This window comes from Oxyura jamaicensis, chromosome 21, assembly GCF_011077185.1.
Source record: "Oxyura jamaicensis isolate SHBP4307 breed ruddy duck chromosome 21, BPBGC_Ojam_1.0, whole genome shotgun sequence".
Taxonomy (NCBI): Eukaryota; Metazoa; Chordata; class Aves; order Anseriformes; family Anatidae; genus Oxyura; species Oxyura jamaicensis.
The window spans coordinates 5,443,362-5,458,357 of record NC_048913.1 but is presented as its reverse complement, the minus strand read 5'-3'; the positions used below and the strand labels follow the sequence as shown (position 1 = coordinate 5,458,357).

The following is a 14,996-nucleotide window of genomic DNA, read 5'->3' as shown; positions in this document are numbered from 1 at the left end:
GCGTGCTGTCCTTCCCAGTGTGCGCACACCCAGGGGAGGGTGCTGGGAGCAAACCTCACTCAAGCACGGCTGCAACGAGAGGTAAATGCTTGGCACTCCTCTGTGTGCACTGGTTCAAACGGCAGCACTTTGCTGCTGCAACATGGCATGGATGGAAATCCTCAGCCAGAAGTTCATGCTAGGCCTTGTGGTGCCGCAGGAGCAAGGAGGTGAATCCCGTTCTTGTGGGGTCAGCACAATCCTCATATGCTGGCAGCAGCATGATAGGGACTGGAGGAGTAAAAGGGCTTCAGAAAACCTGGACAAAGCTCTGTCTGAGCCTGCCCTCCTCCAGGCCCGTGTGGGAGCTGGACTGCTTGTTGGCTTGTCTGACGTGCAACAGTGACAGGGTGATGAGTGAGGGAGCCAAACGAGCGAATGCCAAAATCTTTTATTTACAACAGTCTCCAAAAATCAAGGAACACTGAAAATAGTGAGGGTAGGAGACGACTTACAAAAGTAACACGCGTACGTTACCGTTGGGAATTGTGCTACATCACTCTGAGAACCAACACTCTAAGGTCTGCACACGACGCGGTGAAAGGGCAGCGCCTCGGGGTGCTCAAACCTCTTCTCCCCAGCTCCCGACCCATCCTCCCTCACGTTTGCTCTCTTCTGCTCCCCCCCTGAAAACCTTCCTGCTTCTTGCTCTCTCTGCTCCTGGCCATCGCCCTCCCATCCTCCCCAGAGGAGGAGCGGAGGAGAGGAAGGGTCCCACACCCCACGACCACCTCCTGGGGATGGAGACAGGCCGTGAGAGACTTCCAGCTCCAGGACCCTGGGTCTAAGCTAGGGCAGAGGAGTTGGCCGAGGCCTTTGAGACAGCATAACCTGTGAACTGTGGCTTGCATGCTATGCGGGGTGAGCAGTGATTTCAGAAGGAATAACCGAGAGACTGTGTTTGCCCTGCCTGGCTGCAAATCAATCAGCACAGCTTCCTTGGTGGACAGCATCAGAGGATTTATATGTGTCTCGAGGGTTTATAACCTTCCAGGAGGGCAGGCCACTCTGGTAAGAAAATTCAGTGCAGGACAAGCAAAAAGAATTAGATGTTGTGACATAAAGCAACATGCCAGTTTGCTCCAGCAGAGACAAAGCCAGGGGTCTCTGGAGACCCCTGCACCCAGACTACCAAATCAGTGCTCCCAGCAGCTCTGTGAGCAAGCCCCATGTCCTTCTTGGGGATAATTTGAAGCTGGCTTTGCTCTGGCACCATTTCAAGTCCAGCAGGGATAGAGAACACAGCCCAGCACAGCCACTGATTCCTTTCCAGGATCTGCATCCTCTGAAATTGCCAGGGTTGGTGGCCAGCCCTGATGTCCCTGTTGCCTGTACAGACTCTGTAGGAGCCCAGCACCTCAAGAGCCTCTGCAACAAAAGGTAAAAAATGAAGCAAGGAGACCTGGGTCTCTTTCTTCCTCTGACGCTGATCTTTGCAAAGCACATCAACTTTGTTCCTCCTCACTACAAAGCTGATTTAGACAAGGCTGTTGTGAACAGGGGCTCTATTGTCTCACCAGTGTCTTTGGGGAACCCTGAACTCACTCGGCTGCTCTCCTGAGGGCAAGGAGCCCCAGCAGCTCTGCACGTCTCAGTGCTTCAACAACGGGGAGCAGTGCCCTTAGGGACTGCCAAGAGCTGCACAGGAGAGGGCTTCTGGTCAGGACAGGACCCACTCCATGTTGTAGGAAGCTGCGTTTTCCAAATGGCCCCCATCCTGAAACATTAACTTTTCAGAAGGTATCCTTCAAAACAGGATTTACCAGGAAAAAGAAGAGAGTGGGCAGCTACCAAATATTTCACTGCAGTGTGCTGTAACTGAGCACTTGTATACATGTCTTTCTAAGTGCAGCAGTAAGATTGTTTTGGAATGGAAAAACAGCACATTCTCCTCCAAGTAAGGCTGGGATCGAATATTTCCATGACACTGGGCTGCTGTGTTCAACTGTTTAAAAACATCAAAATTGGCAGCTTCATATGAAGCATTTTAGCACCTGCACTTCTTCTGTCCAAGAAATTCTCCCTGAGAAAATCTCTGGACAGTTTTAGTCCAGCCACCACGAGCATCTTAGGCAAAAGCAGCTACCACCGAGAAGGCCGAACCTTGGTCGGCAAGACAGGGCCCAAGAGATGGTCTGGGCAACAGAAGAGTCATCAGAGAAAGAAGATAGGCAGAGATGTGGGAGGAATTAATTTAGGGCAAGCATCTGCTCCCGGAAAAGAGCCAGACAGGTGAGCCCTTGCTTTTTATTGCTGTGAGCATCTGCCTCAGAGCACTCATTCCCAGTAGGGCTGTCAGCCCCACCTTCGCATTTGCTCAGATAAACCCATCCATTTTCTTACCCCTATAATTTTATGAATATTTTCTAATGTCAAGGGGGACGCTGCCTACATGGAGACGGATGTACACATCTGCCACTGATTTATTGTCTACACAGATGGCTGGGGAGATCAGGGTGTTGCAAACATTTTGGAGAAGGACGGGCCCTGCCTCTGTGTCTCTTTCACTCCATAGCATGTGGAGAAAACACCACCCGCCCTGACCATAGAGCTGTGCAGAGTGAAGTGGGGACAAGGGGAAATACCTACCTAGACCTTAAAGACAAGTGCCATGACCATGAAGTCAGCTCACCAATGTCTGGTGGGTCCTTGCACTGAAAAGCATCATCTGGGATCATCTCCTGGCTCTTCTGGCATCTTACTACAGTCTGGAGAAGTTCCTCCTCCTTTCTCTGCCGCCTTCTCCTCGCTGGATGGGCACAACCTCTTCAGTATGCCTTTGTGAGTCATCTGCTACAGCTCTGCACTTACCTCAGGCTCTCTCATTTTCCTTTCTGAACGAGAAAATCATTCAGAAAGCAAGGGCAAGGTGATGTTCCTGCTCCTGCTAGTGCCAGCCAGCCCTACGGCACCGACTGCGCCTGGGCTGGCCAGGGAGGAGGAGGGAAAACGGCAGCCTTTCCTCTCCCTGGCCTGCTCCAGAAAATGGGACAGCTTCTGCCAGGTGCTAATAACTCGGTTATTTTTATCTGAGATCAGACAGTGCCAGATCAGACCTGAGACACCAAAGGTTTTCCACTACTTTGAAATTAATCTTTGCTTTCCAAGTGTGGCTGAGCATGGTGTGCCCAGCATCACTCTGGAGGTGAGAGACATATATAGTTCTTCATAGTGATCAAAACCAGAGGACACCTGGGGCTTGAATGCACTAAAGCAGATCTATGTCATGCCTTAAAGACCTTTCAAGACTTCTCCGTGCTCACATAAGGAGGGACTTCCTGCAAGGCAGCACTTAGCACCTTCCTCTCTTGCCTGCTGACCTGGAAATATCCATCGGCTTTAATCACCCAAAGGAGGTCGAGCTGCAGCCAGAGCATCCTGGGCAGCAGCACCGGGGCGCCCTTGCTCTCCCCCTGGAGCACCCACGTAGATCTCTGTATATCATCAGCACACTGCCCTCCATGCTCGTTCCCATGTAGCGGTGCTCAGGGCACCACCAGTAATTAAATCTGGAGAACAGCCATCAAGGAAAGCAGGACTTGCAGATCAATGTTGTGCTGTGTTGCACACAGCAGCTATCAAAGAAGCACAGGTTTAGGACAGTTAAAAATACTTCCCAGAACCATTTATCCATGGGCACAAGGTTCATCCTGCAGGAACTGGGGCAGATCAGAGGTAAGGGCCAAGAAACATGTAACACTCTGCAGAAAAAGGTAACTCAGCTGCGCTGTGGGGTGGTGAGGAAGAAACCAGGCCCGGTCTGCTTATGCTTTCACCACCTTCACTGCCTGCAGCAGGAGTGCTCTGGATTTTCCCTGGCATCAACAAGACCCAAGGAGATTCCTGTCCTCACACTCCTCTCTCCGATACCTTCGGGAACCTAGTTTAGGAACAAACATTTGATCTGGTTTCAGAGGGATGGCACGATGTGAAGTAGTAAGAGATGGCCAGGGATCAAAGCAGGGATTCAGCGAGCTGCACAGAAGCAGCTGCTGGTCTGTCCCAGCAGCACAGTCCCAGAACATCGCTGGTGCTGGGGACCAGCATCCTGGCATTTCCATTTTAAAAGGGGGTCAATCCAGACAGAGAATGCAAAGCCACCAGGGACACGGTATCTGCAAACAAATGAGGACTCAGGCTGCTTTCTGGCCACCTCCCTCTGCTGGCATCCCTGTAAATAATGTTTAATGCATCTCCCAGTGGGCCTGACCCCTCCCCCTCTGCCGAGGACCAGATGCGCTGCATCTCAATGCACACACTTAGTTATTTCAATTTTAAGAATATGATGGAATCAGTGATGCTTAAAATGTACTTGTTAATGGCACTAGTTTGCAATTTCATTTTACTTTAATATAAACCATCTGCTGTGAGCAGGCACCAGCCGCAGGCTGAAGCTCTTCTGCCTTCATGTCTGCACAAGGGAGGGGGGCTCGGAGCTGTCACAGAGGGTGCACTGCTATGTGTCCATGCATGCTGCCAGCTTTGGGCTCTGCCTGCACACAAGGGTTAGCTTGCCCTCAGGTTAAGAGCTGGCTGCCAGGTCCAGGAGCAAAAATCGTTGCAGGGAGCTGAAGGCCTTCAGTTCTCTCTCCATCATGAAGAGCAGAGGCAGTGACTGGTGAGGTCACACAGAGCAGGAACTGGGACTGCCCAAGATATCTAGTTTTAATCCCACAACAACCCCAATAAGCTGGCTGGGAAATGTGCCCTGTGCACTGAGTTCACTGCTGGGCACAGGACATGGTAAAGGGGTCCAGACACTGTTATCCCTCAGGCCTGTCCATCAGCTCACTGCTGCTGCAAGGCTCACGTAATGATGCACTGGCCTGGCAGGGAGCAGGACATCACCTCCAGAGCCACTGTATTAGTGCTGACCCTGGCCAAGAAGAGGGGAAGGACAGAAGGGAAGGTTTCTGAAAGGGAGCAGCGGGCCTGACTTCTCCCCTTTATCGTTGTGGTTCCAGAAAGCTCTGTTCATTTAAAAAAAGAAAAGCAGAAAGAAAATTGAGAGAAGGATACCTCCTCCCCTCCTGCTGATGGGCTGAGGAATTCCCTGGGCAGCCCTCACTGTCCGTCATCCATCCATCACTACTGAAATAAATACAAGTTTAGAGCAAAACCTATTAGAAAATAAAGTGCATCTGGAGTTGAAAAACTTCTGGAAAAAAAGGGCTTTTTTTTTCCTCTTTTTTTTTCTTACAAAAAATATCCTTTAAAAAAAAGAAAGAAAAAAGAAAAGGGAGCAAGAGGACAGAGCGTGTGGCTCTTGGCATAAGGTCTACAGGGCTGTCCCGTTAGGGAGGGGGATGTTAAACCCGCTCTTCAGCAGGGCAAGGCAGATGCATAGACCCAGCAGGCCGGCGAGGAGCACTCCTGCCACAGCCTTGAGGCAGGAAGTCCTGCTCCGGGTGAAGGTGCCGGGCCCCATGATGCTCAGCAGGGCTGTGCTCACAGTTAGCGTGTACAGGATGGAGACTCCCGTGTTGAGGGCCACAATCTTCCCGAACTTGGCGAAAGGGACGATGATGCAGAAGAAGAGGGGGACGGTGGCGATCCCCGTGGTGACGGCGCTGGAGACGATCGCCACTCCCACGTGACGGACTGCTTCAATCGTCCTCCACTGGCGGCACGCTGTGGGGTCCTGGCAGGAGGGACGGTAGCGTTAAGGGATTGTAAAGACAAGCACATGGGTCTGCAGTGGTGTTTTAGCCTTTGAGAAGGTGGTTTAGCCTGTGGGGTCCCAGTCTGGGACAGAGATGCTGTGTGAGTGCGGATCTCATGGTTCATGCAGTCTCTGAGCATGCTGGGCAAAAAATCCATCAGAGGCAAAGGCTGCTGGATTTTGTGCTTCCATCAGTGCCTCCTTTCAGCCGTATCAGGCTGACTGCTGGGCCCACATGACAGACACTGTACCTGGGGAACAGAGATCCCCAAGCTTTTGGGGCATCCATCTTCCCAAAGAGGGAGATGTTAACAAGGCCAGAGGAGGCCTGGAGGTCCAGCACAGCAAGCCAAAATGATTTGCTGAAGTTATAGGATGAGTGTGGCACTGTTCTAGTGCAGGACTGTCTTCAGTGGGGCAGGAAAGGGCATTGCTTTGGACACAGGTGTCTCCAGTGGCCAGTGAGAGGGACAACCATGTGGGTTGGGCCCTCAGCTGGGTTTAATGTACGACCATGTGGGTTGGACACTGAGCTGCTTACTGTCCCCAGGTACACCAGCTCACATCAGTCTCTGACAGCTGGAAAAGCAGCAAGCAGCTCCAGCATGCTGTGAGGTTGGCAAGATATCCCCCCTTGCCCTCGTGTCCTGCATCACAGCCAAGTGGTACAGAGGGCATGAGAGGAGTGGATGCAAGGCTGAAGGAGGAAGAGAGCTCACCTCTGTGTGGTGCAGTGGCAGGTTTTCCCCTGCCAGCAGGTAGCCCTCCACCAAGTGCACGCAGTAATCGACAGAGGAGCCAACGAGGATGGAGAGAGAAATGGCTTCCACAGCCCCCATTTCCCAGCCAGACCAGTACATGATGGTCACCACCAAGCAGACCACCCCTGTGTGAAAAAGGTTGTGTTAGGCAAGTTTAAAGGACGCAGGGAATGCTGCCCAGCCCTACTGCTACAGCTCCGTTAGGGATTTTGAGATCATAGCCCTGCAGGTCTCCATGCTAGCCAGTTGGAATCTTGTACATGTCCTGCCCATGTCCTGCCCACAAAGGCAAACACCTTCCTCACCTTCCAGTGGCCAAGGGACCATTCAAAAAGGCACTCAGACGTGCTCGGAACAGCAAAGCAACGAACTGAAATATTAGGCAAAAAAAGACAGGCTGATGCCAATCCAAACTAATGCTTGCTAGCAGAATTCAAGCACAAGCAAGCGTGCCTAAGCGCTCTACAGGAAAGAAGGCCCTTTGTTTTGTTTGCCGGAGTTTACACACAGCCTGAGCACATGTACAGATTTTTCTTAAAGGCAAGAGTGATGTTTGTTTGTGAGTCATGTGTGGGAGACTAAGTGGTTTTAAAATGATAGATTTGATTTTTAAACTGGGAAGTTTAGCAACACACTTAGTCCATAATATCGTCAAATCACCAGCCAGGGAGAGGGAGCTATTTACAAATTTGCTTCAAATGCTAACAAAACCGCTAAAATATTCAGCTTTTAAAATCTCCCACTGCTTGGAAACAGCAGCCATGGTGCAGATCCTTGGGAATGAGTGCAATTGTTATTCAGAGCATGTGGGACTTAATCACATTATTATACATAACAGGCAGGGATGGCATTTGGGTAGCTAAACCCCTTATTTAAACAAATAGAAGGGATTGTGTAGATAAAAGACACTGGGAATTAGACACACAAATCTGTTTACCCAAGGAGGTTCCTGTGCATTTGTTGAGAGTTTCTCCCATTCACCTAGGTATATCAGGATTGAGTCCAGGAAAGCCAGAAGAGTTTACACAAAGTAGGAGCAATTCAGTTCAAATCACTGGAGACCCAGCAGTGCCACAACCCAGCAATTTCAGAGGAAGGGAAAGCTTGGCACGGTGGGATTGGTGTTTTTACCTAAAATGCTGAGCAGCACCGGCAGTAGGAGGAGGATGTGAGTGGTGAACACCGCCACTGCAGCCACACAAATAACCAGCGAGAGGATGAGACCATACAGGGCACTCTGCACTCCTGGAAAAGAAACAGCCAGCTGATTGGAGTCTGGGATGGTGACAGCTGGAGTGAGGGGGGCACCGTGTCCCTGCTGGTGACAAGACAGGCAGGGACTCCTGCTGGCACAGATGGAAAGGGGATGATGAGAGTGGGAAGTGAGTGATCCAGGTCCTATTCTTGCCTCCCCCATCAACAGGGGAAATTCCCTCACCTCTATTGCCCTGAGCCATGCTTAGGATTTTGACAGTATATGCTGCTTGGGGTAGAAACAGGCTTTAGGACTTTGCACAGCAATGATAAGAGACTTAGCACAGCGATGATAAGGGATATAACGCTTGTCCATAAAATGGAGCGAAGAGTGCTGTGAAGATACAGAGAGCCTGGGTTCCTCAGGGAGAGAACTACGGCAGTCACTTGCCTATAATCTCCATGAAGATCTGCTTCCAGTGCTCACAGGTCTGGAAACCGTGTCGGAGAGCCGAGCCCTCTGGGAAAAGCTGGAGTTGCTGCTGCAGAAATGTCTCCCATTTCAGATAGTCAGCATACGTCTGGAAGGAAGATTTCCCTTTGTAGGTTGTCTGTAAGAAGATTAACATGTTATTCTTGTGTCCTGCTCTCAGAAGCAGGGTATGCAAGGGTAGAGGTAGAACAAGCCAGCTGGAGAGCAGATGAGCAGATCTGCCACCAGCTCTTGCCCAAGCTCTCACAGTAAGAGCATAAGCAGCTACTTCTTAGCAACTCATGAGTGGAGGCGTCTGTCTGCAGCCAGGCACAAACACTAGCAAGCACCAATTATGGCTGCAAATGAAAGTGGCCAGTGCAGAAAGAGCAGAGCTAAAACCCCTGAAATCATGAGATTAAACTGTCACAAGGATAGATGGCGATGACATGTGCTCACCGATTCAAACGCCATGGAGATCCACTGCACCTTCCCATCCTTCACGCCCACTGCCCCGTGAGAGAGCTGTCCAGGCAGCAGGTTCGGCTCAGGGATGTTCTTGCACTCAGGGTGCAACATCTGCAGAAAGGAGGAGATGCTATAACCTGGAGAGAAAGAAAGAGCAAGGGATGGAGGACAAGCAAGGGATGGAGGACAGGACAGGGAAAGGGAGCACGTGGGAACAAAGGTGAAAAAAAACAAGTGAAAGCTCCAGGTCCAACTTGTCAGCAGCTGCTTGCCCCTGCAACTCTGACTTGCAAAAGCACTTGATTTCAGCACTGGAGCCCTCAGCTGCTGCTAGCTTGAGAGGGCACACTTGGTGCCATCAGCACCAAACAGGACATGCCCACGGCTGTCCCCAGTTGTCAGGAAGCAGTACAGCCAGGCAGAGCCATGCTGCAGGCAGCTCAGGAGAGCTGACTGCTGAGAAATCCCTCTCCTCCCTGCACCGTATGCATTTATAACTGACTGGTGCATTCATTTCCTTTTCCTGCTTCATCAAGCTGGAATCTGAACATTTAAGAGTCCTTCGCTGCTATGTTCCGCAGACTGGAGGCTGAGAAGCAGTCTGTGCCCAGGAACCCAGGACCTCCCCAAGGACCCTACGTACCAGAGGGCAGGCACTGAGCCCCTCCTGGTTTCACCAGCTCGGTGTTGCTGGCGATGGCTTTGCAGAGGCGGCACAGGTTGCCAATCTCTTTGAAGAGGTCGAAGCTGTCATCATAGATAACGCTGCCCTTTCACAAGGAGACACAACAACAAGAGCACCACACATGAGGCATGTACACAGCAACCGGCACAAGGCAGAACCTGATCCTGGGCACACGGCCCGGGACCATCTTATACAGACCACAGGTTTTTATAGTGAAAAGAACATCAGAGATCTTTGCCTCACCAGACAACCCAGGAAAAATTACTTAAAAAATAATAAAAAAATAATGAGTCTGTGTTAATGAAGCACTGATGAGTGTGTGGCTACCAGGGCATGCCCCAAAACATCAGGGTCTGCCGAAGGAGAATTTTTGATTCCCTAGCAGTGCCCAGGAAAGCCAGACTTAGACTAAAAATTAGAAGGTAGATATTGTGCTCAGAAAAGGATTTTCTGAAAAGTTTGAAGTGATTTCAGTAAAGGGCTTCTTCAACCCCATTATTCAGGAATTTGCTAAACAGAAATGTGCTTTTGGTTCATCACAAAGTTGCCACCTCTGCTACTCCATCTGCCCAGACTGCTGGACCATACTACCTGGGCCGCAGAGATTAACTAGATACCATCCAGTGAGACCTTCCTTCACCCATCAGCCCCAGGCATGCCAGGATTTGTGTACCATGTCTCCAATGACGTGGTTGTCTGAGCGTCCTGTGCGATTAATCCCTCGGATACCAAAGACCACAAACACCATGGCTCCTGTGTCCACCAGTGGCCGCACTGCTGGCTTCCCGCAGCCCGTGTTCATGCAAGGATTAAATCCAGAAGTCGCTGACAGCTTTGCTTTGGGTGCTGCTATCAAATACAGAAGAAAGAATAGTTACATCAGAAGAAGGCAACAACCCAGCTGACTCTAGCCCAGTCAGCAGCAAGACGTGGCTGAACAGGTACTCGTCAGCCTTACCTTTCTCACTGGGAACATAAAGGATGCCTTTGGTGGGTCCGTCTGGACTAGAGCTGAGAAGACAGCCAGGAGGTGCCACACACACTCGGCCATGGTAGGGGGGCTTGTGTGACTGGGCGAAATACAGTCTCCTGTGCAACAAAAAGAGTTCATTACGGGAAGGCAGGTGTAATACGTTCTTGGGGACAGAGGGAAGGAAAAGGTGAGCAGCTCCAGGCTTGGATCCCTAACCATTGTGTGCTGTGTGCTGCCTGTTCAGCCCAAAACTTCAGGTGGGTAAGGGCAAGACAAAGACCAGCAAATTTTTTTTGCCACCCAAAGAATCCCGCAGTGACAGTTCTGCATCTGGCAAGCCCCTGGCATATTGATGATGTTATGGGCCTGAAAAATAACATTACAAAGATGGGGCACATGTGCAAAGAGACCTAGGGCCACGGATGCCACCAGCTGAGGTCAGGACTGGCACTGGACACTACACATCCCATATCAGCCATTCAGCTGTACTGCTTTTGCTGCCTGGCCTTGGGTGGGTTTGGGAGGGTTACCGCGTTCGCTGCTGCTCCTTGGCGGCCACATAGAAACTGAAGTCGAACTTCCAGCCTCTCTTGGTATCACAGGACAAGGTGGTCATCATCCACTTCCTGGGGCTCGTCTGCTTAAGCAGCCCTACTGTGGACACACAAGCTGTCAGCTTCCTGGTGAAGTTACCGAAAGGCACTCTATACACCTAAGCAATGGATTAATGAAAACAGACACTTAACTCCACAAGGTTGCAGCCTGTCACATGTTAGCATCACACACTCCCCTCCTCCCAGGGCACTGACACAACCACACGGAATGAGCGCTGCAGGCACAAACCCAGCCAGTCCCCAGCCTGCCTCCTTCCCAGGGTGCTGGGCAGCGTGTGACGGAGCCCCTCGCCACCCCCATTCTCTGTGGCCTAGGCTGGGTGCTGGCTGCTCTGTCCAGGGTGAGGGTGACATGAAAGGCAGTTCTGCTGGGGGTGCCTATGCCCAACGTGGCCTGTGAACTGTGTCTCCTGCTCACCAGCTATCTGGGCAGAAGGAGGCAGTGGGAATTCAGCTGTTTCAGTTGCAGTTCTACTAAAATAAGACCAGCTGGTGATGGCAGGCCTCAGCTGATCCCCAGAGATGCCCACACTTCTCCTATTGCTGACAGTACTGTGGCAGTGCAAGGCATAATCTCTAACAATGCCAGGTATAGCACCCTCTGTGTTAGCTACCTTACTGCAATGCCCTGGATATTTCACCCTGAGCTACCCAGGGCCCTGTGGAGAGACAGGAGGCTCTTGTGCTCACCTGCTGAGTGCTGCACTCTTGATATAGGGGTCCAACATCCCTGGATTGACTCACCTGGAACGAAGGCACCTCCCCGTCTCCTGGTGACACCATCTGCCAGGGGGCAGGGACGCTGGCGTTGAGAGAGAATCTGTAGATGGCTGGCCTTCCCTTGCTTCTGGACTTGGAGATATACACAGTCCCCTGCAGATCTGGAGCAAAGAGAAAGAGGGCATGAGGGCCAGTGGTACTTCTTAATCAGCAAATCCTACAGACTTGGGAAGGAGGGTTCCTCTGGTCTGTTGTCTCCTTTGGGGCAGCAGGCACAGCCTCTGCCTTCTAGCAGCACAGCACACATTTCAAAGGATTTCATAAATATATCCTGAGCTGCAGTAATTCCTGATGGCTTATTGATTCATGTCAGCTCAGGAACTGGCCCAATAACTCTTTTATTCTCAAAATCCCCTGCAAAGCAGGCTAAATTTACTCTCCTCATGGCCTGCCAACAAGGCTGTGATACAGGACAGAGATACAAAAACTCTGAGCTCCTAGCCCTCAAACTAGTCCTCCTAGTGCTCAAACTAGGCAGACCAGAGGGATTTGTCGCTAGACTGTATTGCCACCTGGACTATAGGGCCCTGTCCTGGAGAACAGTAGGCATTCACTCGAAGGGGGATGGTCATGATGACCCTTATATCCAGCACCAAACCAGGGCTCAACAGGGCTGTGTTCAAAGAAAATTATTCCTCATCAGAGGTCATATGATTTGCTTTATGGATTTTCTTCCTCTAAGATGGGGACAAAAATCTGTCATCATGTCCTACTTACCTTGCTGCCCTGTATCACTTATGCTCCCTTTGCTTCCCCAAGGTGACCCTGAGCCTCTCTTCTTTTTTTCCAAGGAAGTTCGGATGTTGTTCTGCAAACTGTGAGGCTTTTCCTGAAACAAACCTGTCCCACAAGGTTACTCAGGGAGGAAAGAGTGAATGGCAAGCCAAAGAGACCTACCAGCCCTGCACATGCCACTCACTGAAGTAGGTAACACATCAGGGACTCTGCCATCTAACACCAAACCCTGAGCACAGAGCCACAGACCCCAAGCTGGTCACTGGCACAGTCCCTTATGAGTAAAAATAGATCATGTTCCTAGACCATAAAGGAATTAGCTCTAGCAGAAACACTCAGGCAGTTCCTGGCTAAAGCAGCTGTTCAAAGTACTCTACTCCTACGGACAACTCCACCATCCTACTCCCAGTATGTGCCTTCCTTCAGCAGGATCCATCCAATATCCAATGAGATATTTTTAGAATTTTAGTCCTCTATTTCATTTTCTAGCTCCCCCAGCTCAGGGTCTGGGCCAGGCTGCAGCCCCTGTGTTCTGGGGACCAGCACTCTCACCTGAGCAGGTAATGCAGGAGATGCCTTCAGCACTCAGGTTGTATTTCAGGTCTAGCAGCACCTGGATGTTTGTGTCTGGCCGGAACAAGACTGGGGCACGGCTTGCTGGACGGAGGCGGCTGGCAAAGAATATGGATAGGAGCAAAACAACGAGAAAGAGCCCTGCAAGGAGAAGCCCTGGTAAGTGTATGGGACCCTGCGACCATCTTGCTCTTAGGACATAGTCAGCAAGAGCATGGAGGAAGGATGCTATTTTTAAGAGGAGAAAGGAACAGCCCCTAAAGCACAGTGGCAGCTGGGCTTTCTTGTACTGAGCCCCATGCCTGGATAACCCCATCAGGACCTGTCATTTCAGACCTGAGTGAAAGGAGAGGGATGGAAAAATCTCCAAGTTCCTCATGCAGTCCCCTTAGGGACCATCTGTTCTGGGGATACTCATCAACTGTGTTAGAAGCCATCTATTACACCCCTTTCTCAGTCTCTTGTCACTAATAATCAAAGCTTGGAGACGGATTAAGATGCTGTCAAACCCTCTAAAACCCATGCAGATGGAACATCCCCCCTCCTTGCTTACCCACAATCACCCATCTGCTCTTTACTGCAGACCACAGCACCCAGTGCTCCAGCAGCTCCTGCAGATGGGCTATCAAGTGACCTCGGTTGCTCTTCTCCACAGTGAGCTGCAGATTTTCTGGCATCACAGATACCAAGGGAACATCCCCCATTTCCAGGGAGACTAGAAAGAGAGAAATCAAAGACAGTCTCAGTAATCAGTCTCATGAGTGCCTCTCGTAGCTTCCTGCTCTCCTTCATAAAATCTCCTTCTGCGAGGTGCTGCACAACTCAGTCAAGCTAAGGTGATGCGATAAGACCCAGGCAGAGGCAGTGACTTGCCCAGGATGCAATAGGAAGCACCTTTGGCCATTCACTGACATGTGACAGCTACACTTCTAAATCCATGGCTCAGCTGAAAGCCTATGCTTCAGGTTATTCTTCCTCTGCCAGATCCCACTAACATTGTGGATATGGGCACAAGGACACTGCACACTTCTTGAGCCAAGCCAAATTTGTCCTTCTGTCCCACTGAGTACATCTTGAAGCTAACGACACACAGCACACCTCCTCCTGACTACAGCCTGGCTCTCCCATGATCCCTCCACGCTCAGGGATGCCCAGGGAACTGCCCTCTTTGCAGGTGAGAAGTGCTCACTTGCTCTAGTGGAGTCAAATTATGCCTGGCATGCTGTACAGCTGACCCGCAAACCATGCTTGATCACCAGCTGTAACAAGCTGCTTTGCTACTTCACGAGTTACCTGATGCCCAGGGGCCCCCAGAGAAAAGCATCCTGCTGTTTACTCTGCTCAGAGGGGAAGGAGTGATTTCCATACATTACCATCGCATGTGTCCCCAGCATACTAAGAAGACAGCTCTTGCAGTGCAGAGCCATGCTTAACTGTCTGTGTATCAAATGCTGCTCGGAGCCCACCCTGCAGGGGGAAGGTTTGGGCACTGCCATGGGATGGACGGGCCCTCAGCCAGGGATATATTTGCCTCCAGTTCCACTCTGCTGCTAGGCCCAAAAGTTACTCTGCCCAGACCCACCCCCATTGTGATTTTTAAAAGGAAGAGATCCAAGGAAGATTTAGAAGCAAGTTTTTAAAAACATGCTTCTAAGCATGAGCCCATAAGCACTCATATCTCCAATCAGAGCTAGAAGGAACATCTCCTGCTAACAAGTGGTAGGGCATTTCTGGGCTCTTTTTCTAGATTGCTTGTGCCGTCTCAGGCAACTCATTGCCCCCTCCTTGCCACGAGGGAGGAAGTGCTCTGAGGAGGTCATGCTGGAGAATGACAGCGTGTTCTCTCGCCTGCTTCCTAAATGCAGTGCTCTGAATGGCAGGGAAGAAGGGTAAACATCCTCTACTTGAAGGTGAGCTGTCCTGGTGCTACGGATTTGATGTTTCATGGCTACATCCATGTGTCAATTAGTGATTCCCAACACCAAGTACAATCCACTTTAGACCCAAGAAGATTAGCAAAGCAGTTAGCAAGCACGTATC

General features: G+C 50.8%; 1 protein-coding gene across 3 annotated transcripts in view; it reads right to left on the bottom strand.

The window, feature by feature from the left end:
• Positions 1-412: 412 nt before the first annotated feature.
• The window catches only part of DISP3 (dispatched RND transporter family member 3), a 41,362-nt gene continuing 26,778 nt past the window's right edge, over positions 413-14,996 (bottom strand). For 2 of the 3 annotated variants that reach the window (XM_035344611.1, XM_035344610.1), the window contains 13 exons: positions 13,510-13,671; positions 12,936-13,097; positions 12,366-12,488; positions 11,613-11,749; positions 10,785-10,966; positions 10,240-10,370; positions 9,955-10,130; positions 9,240-9,366; positions 8,588-8,733; positions 8,108-8,267; positions 7,594-7,707; positions 6,421-6,587; positions 413-5,680 (listed from right to left, as the gene is read on the bottom strand). In XM_035344611.1, the coding sequence (XP_035200502.1) occupies positions 5,318-5,680; positions 6,421-6,587; positions 7,594-7,707; positions 8,108-8,267; positions 8,588-8,733; positions 9,240-9,366; positions 9,955-10,130; positions 10,240-10,370; positions 10,785-10,966; positions 11,613-11,749; positions 12,366-12,488; positions 12,936-13,097; positions 13,510-13,671 (2,150 nt within the window). In that variant the 3' untranslated portion in view covers positions 413-5,317. The remainder of the gene's footprint in view (positions 5,681-6,420; positions 6,588-7,593; positions 7,708-8,107; positions 8,268-8,587; positions 8,734-9,239; positions 9,367-9,954; positions 10,131-10,239; positions 10,371-10,784; positions 10,967-11,612; positions 11,750-12,365; positions 12,489-12,935; positions 13,098-13,509; positions 13,672-14,996) is intronic. The other variant, XM_035344609.1, reaches the window with a different exon arrangement.